Source organism: Andrena cerasifolii, chromosome 2, assembly GCF_050908995.1.
Source record: "Andrena cerasifolii isolate SP2316 chromosome 2, iyAndCera1_principal, whole genome shotgun sequence".
Lineage (NCBI taxonomy): Eukaryota > Metazoa > Arthropoda > Insecta > Hymenoptera > Andrenidae > Andrena > Andrena cerasifolii.
The window spans coordinates 16969213-16994627 of NC_135119.1; the positions used below are offsets into that span (position 1 = coordinate 16969213).

Here is a 25415-nt window from a genome sequence, read left to right on the forward strand (position 1 = left end):
GTTGAGGCCACTTGACTGGCTTGGCGCTGGCGTCAGTTCGCGCACACATTACCACCGCTCCTGTAGGTGTTTCCCCCTCCATTACTTAGGCCCCATAGTTCCTAACTCTGGTTGTAATTCTATAGATGACAGTGGTGATTACCAGCTTAAAAATGAAGATAAAACATTGTTAAATATCGATTATGCTATCATGAAATTAAAGTGATAGCGCTAGATTTTAATTTATTCTATATGATATTCTATAATATAACGTGATTGTAAAATTGCTACGTAGACACGAAATGTGCTATTTGTTTTAAAAATAGCGAACATCGATTTAAGAATAGTTGTGGAAGAAGGAATATTCTCGAATAAATGTGTTTAGACTTAATGGAATTGATATTTAGCCGCTTGGTTTTTCAATGCTATTAGGCCTCGTTCACATTAGTCAAATATTCGAGTCGCTTAAATTCCAGTAACTTGATATTACATTACCAATGTGAGCCTGTTATTTACTTAACTTGAAATATCCTTTCTTTCAGGTTTCTTTCAAGTTTCAAGTGAAGTAGAGATTCTTTTAATTTTACCTTCCTTGAAATACAACTAATGTGAACGAGGCTTTAGCTCGACAGCACCGTTTCATTGGTTCAACCAATCTCATGCATCCAAGGCTCATAAGATAACTTCGTTAATTGGTTTATAATATTTCGATTTTTCCTCAACATATAATGTATAAATATAGGATACTGAATACAAAGAAAAAGTTTGATATTGGGCGAATTCCTCTTACGCCCAAATCGCCCGTGATTTTCATTAAGGAAGGTTCTCCTGTACGCGACTGAACGCAACGAAGAATTTCAAAGCCGATTTTCTCGAAAATGAAGCGCGATATTAAAAAAAGTTACTCTTTCTTTTCGACTCATAACAAGTAAATAAATGAAGAAAAAGGAATAAATTTTTTTGATATTGCGCTTCATTTTCGAGAAAATCGATTTTGAAATACCTGACATTGCGTCCAGTCACGTTTAGAAAAACCTACCTTAATGAAAATCACGGGCGATTAGGGCGTAAGTGGAATTTGCCCAGTGGAATAAAAGTATTAAAATGACAAAAGCAATGTCGCCTCACGAAAGACGTGATTGGGGAATTCCGTTAGTGCGCGCAAAGCTATCCAATGACTGCGCAGTTTCAATGCACCTGAACAATAAATATTGCATCCAATTTTAATTGGAAAAGAACCCAAACACTTTTGTTGTTTGAACAGTGCTAGGATTTATAAATGTTAACAATTGTTATATTTTAGAATATGCTGCCAAAAATAACTTTTACGTGTGTTGCATCGTTTCACCTATTCTTTTACGACCACGACTAACAATGAGATTCAGCTCATTCAGCTTCCAAACAATTGTGTGTAGTTTCTTGTTAACTTGAGCACTTTCACAGTGTTCGACAGCAAAATTTCAGTTTGTTTGCTTCAGTATTTTTAGTAAGCAGTCTTGAAGTATAATAAAGTTTCTAGTTAAAATTGCATTGAGAGAATTGGAATTCTGTACATGTTACCAGGTGAGTTGATGCATAATGTGGTTAAGGTTAATGACATCAGGTAATTCTATAATTATTATGTATATTTTAAGTAGATCTATTATATGATATATCGTTTTATGTATACACGAAACATTGAATAATTATTTCCTATATAACAGAAAGTCTTTAAAGAAACAACAAACTTTCTCCGTTATTTAATCAAAAGTTCCACTTTTCGAGTTATATGGTTCTTAAACAAAGAATTTAATTTTAAGCTAAGAAGCAACTACTATTGCAAAACTTTTTAGGTTAGGTACGACATGAAAAGTTTATGTACTTGGCTTCCTTTTAGAATATATTATCAACATTAACTGAACAACATTCCATTTCATATTAGGCCCATAGACACATATAGACGAAGCAGAAGCTGGGGCAGAGGTCAGATACAGGTACGTCGGGTTAGCTTCGGAAGCATTCGGCATGCATATCCACTGCGTTACCCGATTTGCCTGTATCGCTCCCCTTACCGCGAATCTTATACCCCCCTCAGCTTACACTCCATCTATATATGTCTATGATTAGGCCAATGACGAGGTGATTCATTATTTTTATAAAAGACTAGCAAAATACTCCCGCGCTTAGCTTTGAGCCTAAGAGATACGAGGGACACCCCTTTTCACTCCCTTAGGGGTTGGTTAAGGAAAAATCCTGAAATTAAATTTTAGGCATTTATGTGGTTAATCTTTTGAAGTAAAAACCAAGTTGATATCTAATCGGGTCTAAGAGATTTTGAGGAATCCATGAAAATACATTTTACCCCTCTTCACCCCCTTGGGGACGGAATTTCCAACAATCCTTCCTTAGTGGATGCGTACATCATGAAAACAATGTACCTTCCAAATTTCACGTTCCTAGGTTAAATGGTTTGAGCTGGGAGTTGATAAGTCAGTCAGTCTGTCCGTCAGTCAGTCAGTCAGGACTTCTTCTTTTATATATATGTAGATTAAATTACAATATGTGGTATAATCTAAATTCTTCTATACATGTAACATGCAATGTTAAGCTTGATGTAAGCAGAATTACAGGGTTTCCATTTAACTCAGAACACGCAAGCGCGATAACAGATGAATTGACCAAGTAGTCAGTTCCTGTGCTAAAGAAGAAATTGGATTTTGGATGTACGAACGCCTTGTTCAGGGTTTTTGCTTCGTTTTCCCCTGAGTCTGAGGATAAATGTTGAAGCGATTGTCTGAAAAAGGCCATGCAAGACATCTATTCTCTTGTGCGCGTTCTGAGTTGAGTGAATTACCCTGTAGATGAATTCAAAATGTTTAGATAATAAATTTGTTTTAGCACACTATTACAGATGCCATACATTTTGGTACGGGGGAATCTTGCATCATATGGTCATAGATATCCGTGGAGGGTTTTAGTATCAGGTCTTAAAGGTATAGTTTCATTTGGATGTTTGAGCTTTCAAGACTGGTTCGGAGACATCCAGCAATTTAGTCGAGTGGCGAGTGATTTAGTAATTTAGAATTGTTTTACTAAACTACTTGACTAAATTTTAATGTCCACACACGGTGAAGTACTAAATTACTCGCTATCCGACTAAATTACTAGACGTTTCTGAACCAGCCTTTGCTATGATTTATTTTCTATTTACTAGTATCATCGTAAGATTGTGTGTAATGAACTTGTTGATGATTTTACATTGCAAGCACGTTTTAAGATATTCTTTTGTTTTGTACTGTACATATTCAAAAGTGTGTAATATATATTTTTAAATCAGGCTTCAGATTGCAGGTGAACATATTTATACGAATTATTTTTATTTTCTTCTAATGTAGCAATGAATGATCAATTGTAACAAAATTAATTTTAAAAGTACAGAATATAATCATTTCCTCCACATTTATAAAGAAACAAAAATAACTTCATGATATGTTTTGGTAGTAATTATTTTAATTATGATTATCATTTATGTGATGTACAACTAATTTTAATAACATTATGTAAGGAAATGAAAACTTAATTAACTTTACCCTTGTAAAAAAAGTGTTCAAAAAGGATGCAAAAAAATGATTTATTTTCATAAAGCATGGTATTCAGAAGATCTTAACCAAAATTGATGAAAAAATTTTCCTAATCATGTCATTCAATATACTTCAGAACGAACAATTTAAAAAAAAAAAAACACTAACAAGTTTTGGAAATTATCAATTGTTGCAGGTAGAACTACAAATACAGCAAAGATGTTTAATTTTATATACCTATGAATAAATCAATTTTTAATTATAATTATATAGTATTGGTTATTTTTTTAATTTTAATTTAGATAAATAAATCAACCTACTATGGTTGCATCTATTTTCATGTGTACTTTCTTTTCTGATTACTTTTTTAGTTGCTTTTGAGCTTACAGCTTTAATCAAAATTATTTAAAGAAAGAATGTCAAATATCACGTGATTTGCGATAAAATAAATTTTCCTCTACCGACTTTTTTTATATTAATATGATTGATTTGAAAACTCAAGAAAAATTCTTCAGACCAAGTATTCTTTCGACGTTTCTTTGTTCTGCGTAAATGTAAAACAATATCTCCATAAAAAACTTCAGATATGTAAAAAAATTACGCCAAGTACATGAAAGCAAATAAATCACAAAAAATAGAAGATAACAATAATTATAAAATAAAAAAAGATGTGAAATCAAAATGAGCTGCACGTACATAAAGGTAATGATAAATACAAATAAATATTTTAATACGAATAAACATTTTATTCAAAATACAACATATACATATACATATTAGAAACGCAGTCAGATTTATTCTACATATGTTTAATTCTAATGTCATACGTAGCATATGCGCACGCACACATACACACAATCATGAACGCACACACAAGAAAGAAAGAAAAAGATTAATTAATGCTATTTATACGTATTTATTCAGTTTAGCAGCACCAATTCGGGACGCAGCGCCAAGTATTTTGAATAAAATGTTTATTCGTATTAAAATATTACACGGTAGCGACAGTCGACATATACAGGGTGTCTTTCCTGTACTTGGCGTCGAGACGCTACCGCGTCTCTATATAGATACCTATATACTGGCGTTCCTTCTCGATAACGAGATAAAAATTATCGCGCAAGCTGCGAATTGAAATCGAGTGTAATATTTGCCATTCGAAGTAGTGAGAACGTTTATAATTTCTATCATTCTTCGAGGAATTTACGTAGAATTCGTGATATGACAATCGAATATTGAAAATGCATATTATTGTATTGTGTTGTAGCGTCGGACATAGAGCAACTGAGTCGTTTTGCGTCTGGGGGATATTGCGATGACTCGACAATAGTATACTTGCAACATCCTTGTGTAATATTAACTGCTTTAGAGGTTCTTGGTTATAAAGTTGTTGCATCCTCGAGCACCAGCGTTAAACAAGACTACAATGAGTACATGTGGACCATGAGGAAAGATTTTTCTGAACCTGAACCGGAACCTGTTATTAAGGCAGGTACGATATAATATTGGCCACTATCGTTTAGATAAATAACTATGCGATAAAAGGTATTGCACGCCGAGTAATCAAAATTTGGTTAGTTACCATCCGCAAAAAAAATTAACGATTTTATTAAGTTTCTTTTTCATTAGAACGTTACGAATTCAACAAATTTTCAAATTGACTATACAATCTAGAATTTAAGGGCAAGAGGAAAGAAAGTTACTAAATCTGTACGTTAAATACATATTAAGCACCATAAGATGAATATATCAAGATGGTAATTTATGATTTTTTATTAGATAAACTATTAATAGTTTCTGTTTATTTCTTCAAAATTTAAGCTGTTTTTGACATTATTGAAAAAGAAATATGGGTAAATTGCAATTCAATGCACGCAAAAATTATCGTGAATTTTTTTATCGGCTTGTTTATTCGTTTTCATACACTTTTCTCAGAGTTCTCTGCTTACAGAATACTCAATACACGTATCTGTGATAAAAATATAACTTTAAGGTTACGCATGATATAAGTATTTGCTATAGTTTTCGATTCATATTTAATTGAAAAATCATCAAGTTTTGCGAAATCACGACAGGAATTTGTTTCCATTGTCTCCCCTCCTCCATCATGGCGGTAGCAACGGGCATGAAAGTGTGTTACGTTGGTTAGACTTATTAACGGTTGACGTTTTAATTTCATATCAGACATGATATCAGATGTATTGTATTAAACAATAATCGTTTTATCTGATAGTGTTACATGTAGCTCTTTATTTGAAGCAATATTCGCGTAAAACTTCTGCCATTGCATAAACCTACATCAATAGATTTTACGATATGTATTTACATATATATGCACCAAAGTTTCACTGACTTCAAAGTTTTGTTTTGACTCTACAAACTTGCTAACCTATAGGTGACAAGAGTGATTTTGAGAATTTGATTTCCCTAATTTGAAAGTATTCAAAAAATATGTATATGTATTATGTACAACAGCATTTTTGCGTAAATTTATTGAATAAATAATATATTGCGCGCTGATCCACAAAATTATTTAAATTGAAATTACAATACATGTTTGATGCTGAGCTAATAATAAAATTCTGATCTTAGCGTAAAATTATACTCTATTAAAATTCTGCAAATTCTTAAATTTTGTATGTACATATTTTAGTTTTGATTCCATATAAAATAGAACAGAGCGTAATGTAATGTAAATTGGAAAAGAACTTCTTTATTCTTTTCTATATATACTAAACGACGCAAAGTGTTTCGTCAAAGTTTTGTTTGCAAACAGGACTATGGCAATAAAGCAGGGAATTATGTGGAACTATTACGTTAAAAAATGGTTGCCAATTTCATCTGTGTAGTCACTTGGGTATTTGCCGTTATAAAAGAAAATATATCAGCTGCAGTTATTGGAAAGATGTGCTCCGGGTAGAGTCGCGCAACTTGTAAAACATAAGACATTGGAATAACAAAGTACGAAAGACATACAGTTTACAGTGCCATTTGTTGGTCACAAGAAATTTGCGCGATGCAACTTGCAGGGGAATGAAAAATGCAATTGATCGAACACTGTTGAACAAGGGTAGCTTCACATGTTATCTAACAATATACAAATAATGACTTTCAATTACAGATAATGTATTACTGTATGGTTTTATTTAATAAGAAAAAAATAGTTTGTACTTGCAATTGATTATGTAAATGGACGAAAAAATTCAGATATATTTTTTTATGCAATAGAATTTACGTTTTATATCTTATCGTGCAAGATCATTCATGGAAAAAGTAATATAATGTTCAATTTACATGTTAGTGAAACTAGGAAATGATTTATCATAAGGGATTTTGTATGTATTGGTGTAAAAAGTAAATGCAATGCAAGCGTTCCAACATTATTTTAGATTTTAGTTATGTTTCTACTTATATATGAGCCATAGATTGAAATCTCAAGTGTTCCAAATTATATATTTTACTAAATCACTTGTTTCAGCAATTTGGAGCGAATATTTCTGTGCAACTTGCGCACACATGAAATAAATTGTTCTCTCCTCTTCTCTGTCTAGAAAAGGAAAATCATGCGAGTTAATGTTCTCAGTCGTGTATATACATAACATACTTAGTAGCATTAATTTGTATAAAAGCACATTTTAATATAAAACAGAATATAATAAATAAGATAATTGTCGTATATTAATAGTTTTATTTTCTAAAAATAAAAATAATATCGTATGATATATACGAAGCTACGAAATACGTTTATATTTTTCGTGGCAATATGCTGGATATAAAATTTTTTTTCTAGCAATAAAAGACGAAGTCTAACAACCCTTTTAGCTCAACAATGACACAACCAAGGAATGCAGCAATCGGAAAATTAGCCAGCGTAATGAGCGACGAGAGTTACTATTACGTTGGCGTAAATGCCTCCCCTTTTTCGTCCGATTGCACTGTCTTTGGCTTAAATTCGGACGAAATGTTGGCCCTTTCCAAGCGTTTTCCAAACTCTGGGGCAGTAGCTTCCAACGGCGTTATAATCAAAGGTTAATATTGTCAATTGATCTTTTTTATTATTAATTGCTAAATTTGATTTTCCCGTATACATATATAGAGAGAGAGAGCAAAGTAATGATAGTTGTTGGATATACTTCAAACAATATAACTTAGGCAGTTAGTATTAATAACTTGGGCAGAAATAAATGCCCAGTCACATTTTCGAATAATTTTAAAACTTCACTCTAGCGTTAATAATAGAAATAGTAGTTACACATGTATAAAAATAGGTTTATGATTTACGTTTGTTACTTCGCTGTATGTATTGCGCTCCTACGTTTAAAATTCTTTTGCGTATTGCAAGTGCGAAATATGAAATTCAAGTTAATAGCACATTAAATATATTTACAATTATACATCACGAATATTATGATTTAAGTAATATTAAATTCCGTAAAAGTATAATTTTCTAACGCCTCGAAGTACTCAATCGTACGCGTATACGACGAACATTTGAAATCGATTTTCTCGAGAACGGGGCCTGGTACGAAAAATTTAATTCTGCATTTTCGCTTAATTTTTCCACGCGGAATCCGCCTCTTTTCGACTGTACATTCGCGTTATGCAGTACTCCTTTTAATTTGTGAAACATAATTCATTTCAGGGCCACCTTTCTCCGTCATTAATGCCCTGGCAGAGTTAGGATATCGAGTTATCTGCAGCACGGGGAAGACGGATACACTGTGGACGCTACAAAGAGAACTGTAGTACCAATAACTGTCCTCAGAATTCGAAATCAACAGCAATTCTATATAATTCTATACCTAAAATATGTGCGCGCAGTTGCCATTGCGCGTCACGTGCGCACACAATGAGAAATGTGCTTATTACGAGCAGAGTATTAATTTATTTAACGATATACCAAAAATTCATATTCCGAACACACTGGTATATGAATTAGTGTGTTCCATTTTATTATCGAGCTTCGATCGATATTATTTTAACTTTAGAAATATGTGCCTTTTATTGGACGAGTTTATATGTCGGTAAATTAACCATACATTTTACCAATTTTCTAAACGTCGTAAAAAGTATTTAATTGTAACTCGCGGTTCCTTTGTATTGTTTCATATTTAAACTGTACTAATCATGTCCCGTTTTTTTTTCTCATTATTTTAGTCTGTATTAAGAAGAATGTGTCATATATTGTTTTCAATTTTAATAATAAATGAATAACGAACGTTACAACAATAAGACTGTACGGGTACAATTTTCGAAATTTTCTACAATTTCTCCGATTACAATACTATACAGCAACTGTTAATTTATTTGTAATGTGCAACCGCGTGAAAAGCAATTATTGAGCGGGTAGATATGGACGTAGGTGCTTACAAAATCATGTTAAAGGAATAGCGAACTGATTCTAATTAATTTTTTTTTACTTTAAGTAGAATTAGACTTCGCTAACATTTCGTGCAATATGTTACTTCAGTCCATTCGCATATCTTCTATTAAAGTAATTCGTGCATTTTACGTTCAGATCGTTTTTGTTACCGGATTGTAATATTTTGTATTATTCCTTTCCCTTGGTATGTACGTGCAATCTTTATACTAGTATGGAATATACGGAATCAAAACTATTATTAACATCACGCAATATGACGAAAGAATTTGTATTGCGGCCAGCATTTATGGAATAAGTTTACGAAGCGATAAAGCAGCATTTGTTAGCGCAGCATCATGCTTGTCGATGTGAAAACAAATTGTAGCGACTAATTAAAGTGCTCTACTTATTACAAAGTAACTGAAACTTAATAATACAAAAGGCCACGTTTGTGTACCGGCCTTCTAATTATAAGCGAATTCGATATATTCTTACAAGTTGTAAACTCGTATACACACGAATTGTGTAAACAAAATACACTTTTTGCATATTGTGAATGAACATTGATTAAAAAATATATACAATCTAAACACAGTCTAGGAAATCAACTTTATTTAAAAGATAAAAGTCACGCGCAATATCCGTTTTTTGTTCGTTGAAATAATAGGCAAAGAAGATTTATTCAGTCACCTGTAGCCAGACAAACCACAAACATGGAGCATGGTCATAATGATCATGATGTGTGCTGCAGTTCGAGGGATAATGTTGGTGTTCGACAATCTTTCACGGAAATTGAGTTCGAACGTGGAATCTGGTATGCAGGTAAATAATTGAATTATAATAAATATTACAGAACGTACTTGTGATCACTTTTCCAATAACTATTTACGTAACTTTCAGCGCAATATAACGATTTAGATCGTGTGAAAGCGTTACTGAAGAAGGGCGTGTCAGCCAACGTGGAGGATTCTGCTGGCTACATAAGCTTACATTATGCAGCTCGAAATGGACATTACGAAGTCTGCAAATTATTGTTGGAAAGCAATGCAAAAGTGAATGCACAGACTCGTTGCGGCCATGCTACTGCTCTGCACAGAGCAGCCATGCAAGGTCACGTTAACATTGTTCAACTTTTGTTAAAATCTGGCGCGAATCCAAATTTAAAGGACGCTGATGGTTATACTGCTTTACATAAATCGCTACTAGCGCGTTCATTACCTGTTTGTAAGCTTCTGATACCATGCACTGACTTAACGTTGTCACGCGGCAGTAAGCTGGACATAGAACAATTCGTAAAAGAAAAGTGCCCAGATATTTCATCATTTCTATTAACATATGTGAATACGCAAGGAGAAATGCAAGGGAATCGGTAAATAAAATTTATAAATAAATTTGTGAAAACCTTCAATTTCTTTATGTACATACAAAATAACTTTAACACGTATGAATTCTATTCACAAACTGCTCAACGAAATAACTGAATCAAGGAAGCAATAGGAAATAATTATCGGAAAGTACATAAAATAAATTGCACATCTATTTATACTATAGGTATTCTCTTGTAAAGAACTAAAATTCGTTAAATTACGAAATCTGTTGGAAGCGCTGGTGACCATAAAGCTACGTCTATAAAACGATCAGATTATAATTTCCTGTCAGCTTAGTACCAATATTTGTTACACAAGTTGTTAAAATTCCAGATAGTTGTGTAATATACTGTTGAAAACATATTTTTCCTTTTGTAATTCCTCTGCTTTTATTAGTTCACGTAGCTGGAGGAGAGTGCTGAAAACTTAATCCTCTGTCAAACAATATTAAGAAATGTCCTGGCTCGTAATGTGCGTCAAGGGGAAAATAAAGAGGACGTGATTTCACTTTATTAGAGTATAAAACCAGAAAGCTTATTGATAATCAATATCGTAGTGAACATAATGAAGTGTTATATTTTATATTTTACTGGTTCGTGAATATGATCCGTGCTGCAATAAATTTCAGCACTAGCTTATTAAAGGGTGAAGGTCTTTTGGTTAGAAAGGAGAATACGCATGGTGACAGAAATTCAATATTCATGGCGCAACCATATTTATCATAAAATTTTACATGGTACAATTTATACGAGATTTTATTATACGTATATAGCGTCCAATTTAATTCCACATGGTAAAACGACGGTTCCCCCCATACAGAAAAATACAGGAATTAATAATAGTCGGGAAGGTGTCACGTGCGTTACGCGATAAAGTGATAAACGAATAAATTTACAAATAAAGTTGATGGATACGCGTCGTCATTTGTCTCGTTCCATGTGCTTCGTCGGGAACAGCGGGAGGGAGAGAGACAGGACGAGAGAGAGAGGGAGAAGGAGGGTCATGCACTTGATATTGAATCGGCTCGTGAGCGATCGTGCGTTCTCGGCACACTTCGGCATGAGTTGCGGTACGCGGAGCGCAGTACGGCCGCCGGAGCCCCCTCGCGATAAATGCTGCTGCCACCTAGCGGAACACCTCCCGTCTCTTCTGTACGACTGCAATCGTTGCGCATGGAGTCAGTCGTTTCACGAATACCGCGGGTGGTTTGCGCGAAGGCTCGCCGTCGCCTTTAGCCGTTCCGCGACGGATCGTCCGTCGTTTCGCGGTCCGTGGCTCGTCCCGCGTGTCTACGAACCACCTTTCCCGCCTGGATTCCCGTGCGATTTTGCTCGGTCGATTCGAGTGACAATCGCGAGGCGATGTAACCGTGTCCTGACGTCACACGGCTAATCAAGTGCACACACAAACGCAAACACACAAACGCGCGCGCCTGCCTGCCTGCCACCGTATCCGTATACATGGACGGTCTACGTAGACTGGCTGCGCGCAGTACACTACGTACAGAACACGTATAGGGCCGTGCACACGGTCACAGAACTGATAGAGAACGAAGAAGAAGAATACACAGTGAGGATCGCGAAAGGACAGAATAGAAGGAACGGAAACAGAGAGAGAGAGAGAGAGAGGGAGAGGGGGAGAGTGGGAGAGAGATAAGAGAGAGAGAGATATATATATACATGCGTATATATACATACATCCATGTACATATTCTCTCGCGTAGTGAGAGAACGGTATTAGTGAAAAGGGGTGAGGCGTAAGACGTAGACAACACGGAGGACATTTCACACTTGCACACGTCTGTACGCGCCCGCGAACCTTTCGCTTCGTAAAACACTACGTGTCTCGGCTATTATGGAGAAAAAGAGGAGACGGTGAGCTCGAGACGTTGTCTTCGACCGGGACGCTTGACGGCCGACGGTCGAGTTTTCTCAAACGGTCGTGTTTTTGTGCCCCCGTGCTCTCCGCCGAACGATTTCGCGTTTTCGGACACGTGCGAGACAAAGCTACGAAATAGAGGATAAGGAGAGCGAGAGGTGCTGGCGGAGGAAGGAGCGAGAGAGAAGTATTCACATCTCGTGGCGCCCCGTTGTGTTTTTCTACGGAAAGCTATGCGCCTCGGGACCTGGCGGTGAATTTTCAGTGTTCCGGAAGAAGACGTCCAGCGAGCGTGGAGGAATTGGACGGGGGACAACGAATTTCACAACGACAGAATCGTAACTTGCTTCGCGGTGTGATCGGTGGTGAACTCGAGGAAGAGGCGAACGGAAGAGTTTCAGACCAACTCCGATGGACGGACAGGTTTTATCCCAATCGAACCGGTCAGTGAGCGTAATAATATCGTGTTTACCGTTTCAGTGTTCTCCCGATGCTGTTGTCGCGTGAATTTTTATCGCACCAGCGAGATCAACCCGTGTGTGTGTATATGTGTGTGTGGGTGTGTGGGCGTGTGCGTGACACGGTCGCGGGTGAACGTTGCGCTGTCCGCGCGATAATATAAGAAAGTGGGGTTCTCCTGCGTTCCGTTTTTATTAACTTGTCGGACGGTCCACTACTTTGAGAGTCAAGTTCGTCGCGCTTCGCTGTACGCGCTGTGCTGGTGGCGCGCGCGCGCGCGCGCATACTTCCTCGCGCTTTCGGTTGCGCTCCGCGACAAGCTTTCTACTCCAAGTGAGGTGAAAGATTTCCTCTCGCTGTGTTATCGGGAGAATCGTCGGCAAGGGTAACTATTCGAATGTACCGCGCTGGCTGCGTCGTTTCCTCAACAACACTTTATATTCGAGCAGGTCTTTTGTTTTGAAAAGCACCTCTACACTTTTTTTGTTGATACTGGTCCCTCATTTTCTTAAAGTCCCCAATTGTTTTTACATCATCGTCAGTTCCAAAATTCAAATGCGCCTCAGGGTTGTATAAAAGCTTCAATTATCGAATTAATCTGACATTTCTGAAACGCCCGCACGCAAACTTGTGAGTGACAGACATCCGTGGTAAATTAGTGTACTATGTTCAGATAGCTCAGGGGATAATCTTGAAGTTCGTCGTTTTAACGGTTGCATAGAATCAAGTTGGTGGCCTTTGGAGATGTTTTTCTCTGGAGCAGCGAGGTTAGACTTTCTTACGGGTCTCTCTCGTTTCTCCACTCGGTGAATCCATTTCCTCGTGCTTATCTGACGCTGTCAGGTCGGTTGACGAGTCTTCGAATTCTAATTTGAAAGCAGCGTAGCTCCTACGTAGAGAATGCGTGAGCGTCGACGACAATATCGATCAACTTTTCCTAAACGTGCCTCGGTCTACATATGTTCGGAAGCAGAATGGGGTGTGGACATGCGCGTGTATACGGAGCATTGAATTAGTAGTGCGTCGTCAAGTGCGCGACGCCATGTGACGCGCGGATTACGATGCACGCAATAAGCGGTATACGTGTTTCGGAAAAAACAATATTTCCCGCCTACGCGGGATTTAACGTTGGCACGGATATAGTAAATCCGCTTGTTGTTCGATTTAATGAAACAGCTGTGCATAGGTATATCGGTTTTGGATAATAATCAACCTGGTACGAACCTATGGGTTGGAGGGTCGATAAAAATTCACAAACGTTGCAGACTTTTAACACAATTATCATATCTCTATTTTCTTCAATAAGTGGGGTAGATTGGAATAACGAAGAGAATAATTAAATGGAAATCAAGCGGTATCGATCTTCCACGAGTACCAAGGTATCAAACTTGCAGGTCATAATTTAATTGAATCCCGTATTCCTACTTCGTTTGCAATTAATATTTTCTAATTTTTATCAACTACCCCACTGCTCGACTTTTCTTCATTCTTCCGCGTATCAATTGAGAACATATTGCAAAGTATACCAAAAATATTCCCTACCGGATCGCGAGAATACTAAAAGGAAGAAATACTTTTTTTAATGAAATTTCACTGTACACAAGCGAAGTCGAAAAGTCACCGTTGCTCAACGATTGTTTTCTAATTATCAGGGTCCACAAGGTTGCGAGGATTTCGCTGAGAGTCGGCAAGCCGGAGGTTGGCGAACGAGGACGAAGGAAGCACCAGCTGCTCGATCGCATCGGAACGTCCCTTGGGGGAAACAATTCCTCGTCGTTCAGAAGCAAGACGTACTTCCCACGCTAGCTGCGCAATAGTTTGCCGGCCGCTAAATATTTCTAGCGGACCCGGCGTTTGGGCAGCGGGCAGAGGGGGGGACCGATCGCTGCCGAACAGTGACAGCCGAGCACGGCTGAACGAAACGACGCGAGGGGGGGGAAAGACGGAAGCACGCATTGGAACGCCAAAGGTTTCTATTCTTCGCCGGTAGATTACGCGTACGGTTCGAGAAAAGAGGAGGCACGCAGGAATCTCTGCTTGCACGCGAGTGGGTGAGCTAGTGAACGAGTGCGAGCGAGAAGGAGAGCGGTAACGTCGAAAAGTGAAGCTGATCGTTCGTTCGAGGGCGAGGAGGAAGGTGACACGGTGCTCAGTCGATAAAGGAGGAGTGTTACGCGGGAAGGGTCAAGCAGACGAAAAGTGGTGTGTATTCGCCCGCATGATTATTTGCCCCCCGTTTCCGCGATAGTGCGATCCGTACGGCGCCGCGGTTCATTGGAACAGACCGAATGTCGGTAAACACGGGAGAAAGGTACAGAACGATGCGTCCGAGAACGCGTGTCCGGCCCGTGAGCTTTGCTCGAGGAAAGGAAACTATTCGACTACGTTGATTCTCGCGCCCGTTTCGTTCGCGTCGCGCGAGACTGACGACAGTGAAAACCGAATATCGTTTCGTTTTTTATCCCATTCCCTGTCCACCCCCCCGTTTCGTAGAGTCCGTCGCGAGGAATCATCGTTTTGATCACGAGTGTCCGGAGTAAAAAGTTCTGCTCGTTCGTGGCAAGGGAGGGGGAAGGAAGAGAAGGAGAATTAAAAGTACCCGCGTGATTGACGGATTTAGGGGGTCAGTGTCGATGGTGATGTATCGAGTGGTGCGTTTCGGTTGACGATAACCGGTGGTGGTATATCCGCATCGTTGTTGGTGCCGGGGTGTTGTGCAGGCTGGTGGTTGGTGGTTGGTGGTAGTGGCACGTCGCGCGGAGAAAGAGAACACGGCTCGACTGGGACTCTTTAACTCATTACCACGGATCTCTCTCGGCAGTTTGACGCCGCAGCCATCCTCGATGAGAGGAGGCACATGTCCATTGCTGCCACTGAAAATGCAGGGTAAGTCCGCACGCATTCCTCGGTTTCATTTCTTACCCCTGTCGCGTCCCTGTCGTTCAACCGAACAGAGCCGAGCCTCCGGTTAACCCGGAGTTCGTAAGGTACTGTTTGCTTGTTTAGACGAGCTGAGATTACCCTTCTGTTATCTCGACGATCCGCGTATATCAGTAGGGCCTGGCGATGACACACGCAGAGGACGCCCAGCTGTTATTGGCTGGCGATTCTCTCCGCGAACGAATGACCCTAGTGGCATTTCTGGTCGGGCTATACTAGTCCCAAGTGGGGAATTAGCTTTGGTCATCAGAATGTCAACAATAAACGCTACTGGCAGGTTCTGGGACAGAACTACAGAGGGAAAAGGCTTCGCTACTTTTCCTAACAAATTCGTTAGTGTCTTCTAGTCCTCTTTCCAACACGTGGCAGATGTTCGTTATTTCCAGTACTCAGAAGAGAAGCACTGTTTAAGCGGTCAGTCCACTGGGCCGGTTTGAGAAATGAAGCTCTTTTTAAAGATTTTTTTTCTCCGTGGATGCAACGTATAATGCAATAAATCCTTTTGGTATTTATTAAGCTACTCTTAGATTATATAAAAAAAATTTAAAAGAATTTTTTTAATTTGTTTTAAAACTTTAATACTCTTATATTATACAACAAAATTTAAAAGAATTTTTTTAATTTGTTTTAAAACTTTAAACGCGATTATCTCAAAGCAACATTTTTTTCGACTGGTGCAGGTGATGGCAAAATAACTCAGCATCAGTCTGCGATTTTTACACGTTATTCAGCACATCAGCTATGGCCGGGACCACGGAAACCTTTTTTGATTAACCATTTCATATTTTTTACAAGGCTAAGTGATTGGAAGATTCACCGTACTTCGACACTTAAATTTCAAACCTCCGGAATTTTGTTAATTTTGTATCAGTAAAAATAATCCTGGTTCCGGCGATAACCACACTCATAATGATTACAACACACTGCGAATTTTTTGTTTCGAATGCGTCGTTCTCCCGGAATCTCCTGCACCAGCATTTCATCGCTTTCTCAAGACGTTTACATCAGTGCGATATATGTTTAAAAAAAAAACTGTTAAAAATATAAAATAGATTTTTCTCTATACTGTCAATAAGTGTGTTAATAAGGTGACAAAAAATTATTTACGTCGGGCATTGCGTTTACTAAAAAATAAATACTAACAAATGACAATTTTTCACGACTTCACAGTGGACTGACCCCTTAACTATCGCGCGATCTTGAACACTCTAGTATTATGCAGCGTTCACTTCTTTAACCACTATTTCCGCGAATGCGAAGTAAACAAAAAAACTGTACCCGTAGCAAAATTACTGCGAGTTGATCTGAACTAAAATTCAAGTCCACCTATGTACCTATGTAAATCGAATGTTATCCCGAATTTTGTGTCGTTCGACACCGTCGCGGGACTTACGTGCAATAAGCTGCGAAACTGTTCTGGCCATTTTGCTTTCTCGCGCGGTGCGTTCATGGGAAAATTGCTGGACGATTGTAGCGTGAACACCCTGCGCGGAATGTTCGTACTTACATGTCGCGCGCGGCCAGAGTTAAGATGTAAAGTACTTAAATGAAACTGTTACTATAGTCGCTTAGCGCAATTAACCTCTTAACTGAGGAATTACGCGGGCGAAAGTTTCACGTACGCTTCCTTCAAGCTCCGTTGCAGCTTCTTCTTTTTTCTCGATTTATTCGGACACTCGCAATGGCGGGCGCGTTCGGTAACCTATATAGCATTCCACCTAAGAGTAGACCTACGCCACTAGGGACTGCAAATTTACCGACTTTTTCAATTACCGGTAATTCGGTAAAACTTCCAATCAAAACCGGTTTATCGGTAATTTACCGGTATTTTTTTAAGGTATTGAAAATATAAGATAAACATTACAAAAAACATTTTTTTTTTAACTCTAATCGAGCATTATTAAATATATGCAAATGAATCTATTCTGAATATAAAATGATATAAAAGAAAGTAGATATATTTGTAGCAATAGTTATTAATGTGGATCTTCACCACGAAAACAATGAAAAGAATCTTAACTTACATACATAATTAAATGTTTTTTATTTAACGATTCTTTTTAACAAATAAGCGCGTAAAACATAATTTGTCTAAACTTTGGTCTCTTGATCGCGACCTAATTATTTTACAAAATAATAATGATCGCAGAGTAAGGTCGAGAATCGCGAAAATTCCCGAAATTAGCGATTTTCGACCTTATTCTGCGATCTTTAAACGTTTGTAGCTCGGAGCAGCGTTAACCGATTTTCATGAAATTTTAGGCACATATACAACTTACTGCAATCAACAAACGGGTTTTTTGAATTTTCATTACAAGCTCACAAAAAAAAGTTTAAAAATCGACCTTTACTATTCTTTTCGCTATTCCAACCAAATAAATTTTTTTGCCAAAACGACGAAACGCGTCGGTTAGCAAACTAATCCTTCTAGCTTCTCAAAAAAACTCAAGTTGTTTGGACCAATTCTAAACAAGTTATGCGATTTTAAAAAGTGTCCGAATATTAATGCGAGTCACTGTATCGAACTCGACAAGAAATCTACGCGCTGATTATACGAACCCCTCAAAAATCAAACTAATCAGCGCCACTTTTTGTAAATTTCTCAATTCTAATACGTAAGCACATAACTAATGCTTACTGTAGGTATCACTTTTTTCTACTTCTTATTTTACTGGGCTGATCAGTTTGGCTTCTGAGAAGCTGATATATCGATGCCCCATCGAACAAGCAATAGACGTAGGTATTGACCTAATTTGCGCGAGGATGAAGGAAAATTCCTCAACCCTTGAACGATGGATAGCTTGACCGCGCGTGGGATGCAGGATCCATTTTGCCCCATAATTCATACGCATCTCGCAATACCCTCCAAAATTAGAATTTAATCTTGGGGCCATCAAAAATCTTTCCCTCCTCCAAGAAGTAATACAAATAAAAAGTAACGCATGTGGTTTGATATTTAGGGTGGATCAAAATGGATTGTATTCTCTGGGCTAGTGTTAAGTGTTCAATTTTTATTCGATTACCATTACACAAAAGCAGGGACTGATTTGTGTGTAGGCAAAGTAGCCTGCAGCCTGCGGCAAATTTTGAGCGAAAGAAATTGGGAAAGGTTCAAGCACAGAGGCTTGAGACAACTTTAAAAACAATTCACTTCTCTCTAATATACTGAATTAACAATAACTCATTTGTGAGTTGCAACGTTGAATTAATTTTGAAATTGTTTCGACTCTTAAATTAATATATTTGATGACACCTATTTCCAGGAAAGGGCGGCAGCCACTTGTTAGCTCAGGGGCGCCAAATCTCCAAATTCTTCTCCCCTGCAGAAAAGGGCAAGAATATTTGTGGCATTGAGCCAAAAACGGACTAACCCACATTTTTGCGAAATTGAATTAGTGGCAATAATGTATTACAATATGCTCTACTAATCATATAAAATTAAATTATATATAATTTTTTTTCATTGTGGCTTAGTCCGTTTTGTCTCAGTGTCGCATTTCTGTAGCAGGTTTCACAAACATTTCTCACATGGCGAATTAAATGGTAGACGTTTTATCAGTCGTGCAGCACTTGGAGGGAAATGTAGGTCATTTTACAGAGTAGCATGTTCCATGATGTTTCACTTGTGCTGCTATGATACTCTAGGATTAAGCTGGCAGAGAGGGCTAGAATGTCGCTGGGTCACAGAGGGCCCATATTGGAGCCGATCGCAGAATAAAAATCGTGCACACGTTTCTTAAATGTGTCAACTTAAATTAATGGACGGACTGAAGGGATTTAGTGCTCTGGGTTGATGCTATCTGGTCTCGTTGTTGGACATCTGGTGTATCGAGATGCAAATTCGAAATAACGTTGTTGTTACACGAAACAAAAGGATCTTAAGACTGGAAATTTTCCATTTCATTAGAGATAACATCTCTCGTTTGCTTTGGGAAGTGGACCTTTTTTAATCAATGTCTGCGAAGATTTCAAGTTACCCTTTTTTGTACTACGTTGTTTTATCTTATATGTTAAGTTAATTTTCTGTTCCCTTATCTCGGGTACCTGTGCAGATTCTTTATTAATATTTTCTACGTTCACTTCATATTCGCGCTACATTTTCACGCTTACATAGGATTTTCACTCGCCTCTCCGCATCGATGATTTATTTAAATCCTCTGGCTTCTAGCAAAAGTATGTCAACAATAAATTCTCGAGTGTATCAAAAGCATACATGAAATTGGTCTTCCCCATATTTTTTGTTATACATTATTTAAAAAAAAGATATACAACTATCCCCATATGGAGTTCATTATATTTAACAAATTCATCTTAAAACGCTCCATAGTTTTTATTCTGCCCAGAGATAATCTCGTTATATGTTCCCTCGATTATTTATTACCCTTAATTTTTTTTCTCGACTCGATATTCGTGCGTAATACTTCAAATAGTCCCCGTTCGCGTGCACGGAATTACAACAATAATATCTTCCCACGAGGATGAGAGGAGAGAAGAAAGGGGACGACATATCATCCGTCGTTATGTTTGAGTTAAAAAATTTAAGAGCTCTCCCTTTGAAAGGTTGAATTGTGCCGACACCTGCTGCTCCTTTTTTCTTTCTTCTGGGGGAAACCTCTCGCATCCAGCCTCTTCCAGTTTCTACAGAACCTATATCGCGGACTCGTCTACCTGCGATACACCTTCGTATCCCGGGAGAGGTGGACGAAGGTAGGGGGACCTTCCGCATACACGCTTAGGTACCCGCTGCCTAAAACTATCTCGCTGCTTGTCCGTTGTTCTTCGTGGCTCTATCAATATTAACGCTTTCGCTGGCACCGCGGCTCCATGTACAGGGTGTCTGAAAATACGTGCTACATACACCACGAGACGGAAATCAGTGGAAAATGTGGAACAAATCTGTGCCTCGCGGTCGTTCATTTTTTAGGAAATTGACTTTGAAAATACGTGGAGTACGCAATTACATATTTGAGGTCTCCGATCAGTGTGGGTGTCGGTACAGACTTATTTCTAAAGTAAATCTTAATTTGAAGTCTGTTAGATTTAATTTGGGTGTCTGCAATGCGTCAGAAGAAGAAATAAAAGTTTTAGGTTCGCCTTAATACATTTTTACTTCTGCATTTTACTGTTATAAAATCTGGAGCGGACTTGTGTATAGGCTTTTTGGGGGAGCGGAAAATTTCGGAAGGCGACAAGTTTTGGGGAGCATTAAATTTTGTAAGGCGACAAATTTGGGGGAGCGGCAAATTTTGGAAGGTGATAAATTTTGGGGAGAATCCAATTTTGGAAGGCGACAAATTTTGGGGAGCTGCAAATTTTGGAAAGCGACAAATTTTGGGGGCGGCAAATTTTGGGGAGAATCCAATTTTGGAAGGCGACAAATTTTGGGGAGCGGCAAATTTTGGAAAGCGACAAATTTTGGGGAGCGGCAAATTTTGGAAGGCGACAAATTTTGGGGAGCATTAAATTTTGTAAGGCGACAAATTTGGGAAAGCATCCAATTTTGGGGAGCGGCAAATTTTGGAAGGCGACAAATTTTGGGGAGCATTAAATTTTGGAAGGCGACAAATTTTGGGGAGCATTAAATTTTGGAAGGCGACAAATTTTGGGGAGCATTAAATTTTGGAAGGCGACAAATTTTGGGGAGCATTAAATTTTGGAAGGCGACAAATTTTGGGGAGCATTAAATTTTGGAAGGCGACAAATTTGGGGGAGCACACAATTTTGGAAGGCGACAAATTTTGAGGGAAAGAAATTGGGAAAGGTTTAAACACAGAAGCTTGTAACAGCTTTAAAACCAATTCACTTATTTTCCATATAACAAATTAGCAATAACTCATATGTGGGCTGCTGTATTGAATTAATTACAAAATTGTCTCGATTCTATTAAATTAAAATATTTGATATTTTGCGGAACGGGCGGTAGACGCCTGTTAACCTCGGGGCGCCAGATCTCCAAATCCACCCCTGTATAAAATACTATACATTGCCTCCATACAGAACTTGCAAATACTCGTGCAACGTAGTTACGAAGTAACTTGACGAAGTAAGGAAAGATGGCCCATTCCCGAGATAGTGGAAGCCGTGTAAGAGCAAGTAATCGAACAGAGTTAACGTTGTTGTCGAGGAACACGGCTGCGAGGGAAGGATAGCTACCGTATGGTGCGAATACGATACCAACATTTTTAGACACTATTAGACAACTGGTCTTGATAAGCAACTTGCGCAATGATACGTATTTCCTTGCTTTGTACTGTCGTTCCGTGTAATCGATACGTACAGTACACGTACTTGCGTAACCGCCGATCGACTAATTCGGAACAGATGGCACGAAACTTCAGTTTGCCCTCTGAACGAATTTCACTACACTGTCGGATCGAAGAAAGATTCGCGACGTTGGTTGGGGAAAACGTCTCCCTCGTTCCTTTTTCTGTCAAGTCGCGATAACATTGTACACCTCGTTCGTTGAACAAACACGGCTTCTGTGATAAGCACATCTTTCTGCATCGTTAAAATGTGGAGCAAGCTGCTAGAGTTTGCAAAGGCGAAGTGCATAGTCGAGAAATCGTCTGGTTCGTGATCACTGGTCAGTAGTCTATCGTTCCACGTTTCGACACACCGTTCCCGTACTTGTACGTTTAATATAGGACCGACTATTAGATAATATATGACTCATCGTAGGCCATTGAAGGTTCGCCAAGGCGGCGAAGAGTTTTTTTCGTCAGGTGCTTTTTAAAAAATTCTTTTCGAAATTTTATTAACGCAACTTTGCAGCGCTTATCGCGCCATCAAACTTTTGTTTGAAACATTTTTTTCTGTCTCTTGTACTTGAGGAGTTATGTGCGAAAAAGTGGGAGTGCTTTTTTGGCTTTGCGGTCTATAAACCCACGAAGTTGCGTTCCAGTCGGTGAGTAAGGGTTCGCGGTGTTCCCTCGTTAGTTCCCACTCTCGGAGACAATATTTCCAATCAAGCCGCGCACGGGGCATGAATCCCTCGGCGTGGAAACACGTTGGAGCCAGGCGAAGTGTACCGAAGAAACCATTCGGTGTTTCATTGGAAAAGGACACTTTTAAGTAATACCCTTTTCCGTGCCCCGTAATCTCCCGCTGACGATACGACTTATTAACTCGCGAACAAGGTCCTAGGAACTGTGCATCTCTGTACGCCGGCGACCAGCGAGTACATTCGAAAATAACAGCCCGCGGAGCGCGAATTCCTTGACTCGCTTTCAGCCACGCCGGACGAGCGAAGGATAAATGGACACACGGCAATCGGCAGGCCCCCTCGCGTGTCTCCTACGTATCAATCCTCCCGCATTAAACGAGATGGCAATACGCGTATCGGGAAACAAGACGTATCCACGGGTCGCCGCCGAGAGGAAATTGCAGAGGCTCGCGAAACGTAAGATAGAACGCGGACAAGCGCGGGCACGTCATCGTCGGTCGTCGTTGGTCGTTGTCATCCAAGCAGCCGATCGCGAGGAGAGAGTCAGTCGCGTGCGAGGCACATGTAGCGAAATAGAAACTTGGCTCGGTGTGGCGTGGGCGTGCAAGGCCCGTGCAGCACGGCTATATAACTGATTCATCATCGCGCGACGCTGTATCCATCGCGAGGCATTACTCGCTCTGAGCGAACGGGACGAGTAATTAAATCTACGGTCTTCTATCTGCGACGGGGCCGACAAGTGGAGGCTATTACCCGGAGGGACATTTCCTTTCCTTAGAATGTAGAAGTCAGTGAACATCGATAATTAGTAGATTATCTGCTATTAACTGTTTACTGAAAGAGGAACGATTTTGTGTGCTTACATTTCCGCTTCGTTTGATAGATTTCGTTAGAAATTCACTTGGTTTTCAATTACAATAGTAAAATCGAGATTGCAAGTTTGAAGAGCAGCTATTTCCGCAACGTTGAAATATCGACGTTCCTATCAGCAAAGGTAAACACCTCTCCAGTATGTGAACTTAGAAATGTCGAGCAGTAACTCGGGAATCTCTAAATTATATTCGCAATCAACAAGTTTTTCGCTATTCGTTAACGTACGCGGGTGATCGTCAACGCCCTCTGCATTGCGCTTTGTTTACCTCCACCGTCCCCGCATTTTGTTTCCGTTCCCGTCGAAAAAGCGCTGGTCGCGATCGTAGCCTCCCCTCGTGATCTCCTAACAGAACCAAGTGGCCAGGAGTCGGAATAGAGAGAAAGAGCGAATGATCGTTAATCGCGTCCGCCGCCTGTTCATGCGGTCCGCGTGTCACGATCCATCGTTCGCTCGTGCGTTCGTATCGTGGACGTAACTGTTCGGCAGGGAGCGCGGAGGAACGCGGAAACCGGCGAGCAGCTCGCTTCGCCAAAGGAATCGATCGAGGTGACGATCGATAAAGCTTTTAGATTCCTAGATACAATGTGGCGATAGCCTCGCGCAAGCAACCGCGGGGAGAAAGAGAGGCCATGGAGGAAGTGCAAAAAGGTCGAGAGGAGAGGAAAAAAAGCAGGCGAAATCGGCCCCGATGTCTGCCGAATAGTGAGTAGCGTGTATGTAGTAAGTCACGTGTTCGGCGGCGAGCGCGGCCGAGGGCCGAGCCGAACCTGAGCGGAGCGAGCCGAGTCGCGCCGAGCCGCGCCGTGCCGCGCCGCGTCGCGCCAGCTCTCCGTGGATATAGATCCTCCTGTGCGCGATGCGACGTTGCCAAGCCACCGTCATGGAGCCGGCCGGCTTCTCGTCACCAGCTAGCCCCGACTCCTTCCTTTCGTTCGTTCGCCTGCCTGCTTGTCTGTCCGTCTGTCCCGTCCGTCCGATCGACCATCCGTCTGTACGGGAAAAATAGCGTTGCCTTGGCTTTCTTTCCTTGCCTGACTCACGCCCTGACCGCGTTTCCTTTCGCGAAAACACCTTCAATTTTTCGACAGCCACATCGATTTTCTTTTCCCTTCCCTTTCTCCCGTGCCTGTCCAGAGAAAGCAAAACGAGGCAAGATACACACGCCGTTTCTTGACCACCGATGATGTAATTCCTTTGTTTCGGCCCCCCCGGTTCCAGCGTTTCCTGTACTGGTAGATTCGTCGAATCGCGTCGAGTCTATTATCTGAGATGCTCGAGCGGCCTTATCGATGGGTTCGATTCATGTGGATATCGAAAAGTAGTTCTTGGATGTTGTATAACACGAAACAGACCGCCACTGAACATTTCTAGAGCCCTGCTTGTGTCAATTCTCTCTCTGTTTTTTTTTTTTTTTTAGATAACTGAACACAGTGTGGTGTTTAGCGAGTTGCAAGGTGTAAGAGAGATATGGCAACGTGTACCCTTTTTTTCCTAAGCGCAGGGCAGAAATAGCACGGTGTAAAATACACCGTTATGCATCCTGTGTATATTTATTATGTGTAAACTTACACAACGCATCATTACTATACGCAATCGGTTGTTGCATAACGCGTAATGAATTAGCAATTATTCTCAGGGGGGAAAAAGACACTGTATGCGTGTAATCTGTCTAAGTGGCAGGTGCCGTTTTCTCGGATAGTACGATATACCAATTAATTTAGACCCGCGAAGCCAACCGGCGACCTCGGCATCGGTACTTTCGCATATTTTTACGTAATTTCGTCTCGAAGACCCTATGGCCGGTATTTAGAACGCACCGTTATCACCGAACAGTGCCTGTCTGTTTCTCGGGGTCCCCATAGCGTCGGATATACCGTGTGCTTTGCTTCCAGAGAGCCATGCAAGCTAGAGGGGTTTGTTAACGGTGAATTTTCTTTCAATTCGAATATGCAAATTAACGCGTGTGTACACTTCAATTTTGTATGATGAAATTAATCATTTACTTCCACTCTCGGGTCTACGCATTCGAGTTATTAACTTTCCGAAGCTTTCT

General features: G+C 39.7%; 2 protein-coding genes and 1 long non-coding RNA gene across 21 annotated transcripts in view; 2 read left to right on the forward strand and 1 right to left on the reverse strand.

The window, feature by feature from the left end:
* The first annotated feature begins 1163 nt into the window (after positions 1-1163).
* On the forward strand, positions 1164-10302 carry LOC143365927 (uncharacterized). Of its 4 annotated transcripts, none has more exons than XM_076806531.1 (4): positions 1164-1542; positions 2857-2951; positions 4807-5031; positions 7330-7495. In XM_076806531.1, the coding sequence occupies exons 2-4, from the start codon at positions 2870-2872 to the stop codon at positions 7347-7349; spliced, it is 327 nt and encodes a 108-aa protein (XP_076662646.1). In that variant the 5' UTR covers positions 1164-1542; positions 2857-2869; the 3' UTR covers positions 7350-7495. The 4 variants fall into 4 exon arrangements, with proteins under 4 accessions (XP_076662646.1, XP_076662644.1, XP_076662645.1 ...); XM_076806528.1 differs by lacking the exons at positions 1164-1542; positions 2857-2951; positions 7330-7495 and adding exons at positions 5169-5296; positions 9569-9723; positions 9802-10302 and having other exon boundaries at positions 4894-5031; XM_076806529.1 differs by lacking the exons at positions 1164-1542; positions 2857-2951; positions 7330-7495 and adding exons at positions 9569-9723; positions 9802-10302 and having other exon boundaries at positions 4708-5031.
* On the reverse strand, positions 4848-6433 carry LOC143365936 (uncharacterized). The gene is made up of 2 exons (XR_013084624.1): positions 6184-6433; positions 4848-5051 (listed from the first exon to the last, which is right to left on the reverse strand). It is a non-coding gene; the product is annotated as an uncharacterized LOC143365936 (long non-coding RNA).
* Positions 10303-11401: 1099 nt separating the features above from the next.
* The window catches only part of LOC143379016 (uncharacterized), a 202293-nt gene continuing 188279 nt past the window's right edge, over positions 11402-25415 (forward strand). For 4 of the 16 annotated variants that reach the window (XM_076831278.1, XM_076831268.1, XM_076831273.1 and 1 more), the window contains exons 1-2: positions 11403-12589; positions 14258-15491. In XM_076831278.1, coding sequence (XP_076687393.1) covers positions 15463-15491 — 29 coding nt within the window. In that variant the 5' untranslated portion in view covers positions 11403-12589; positions 14258-15462. Of the gene's footprint in view, positions 12590-12686; positions 12991-14257; positions 15492-25415 lie in introns of those variants that run through there. The other 12 variants (XM_076831264.1, XM_076831270.1, XM_076831281.1 and 9 more) reach the window with 6 other exon arrangements.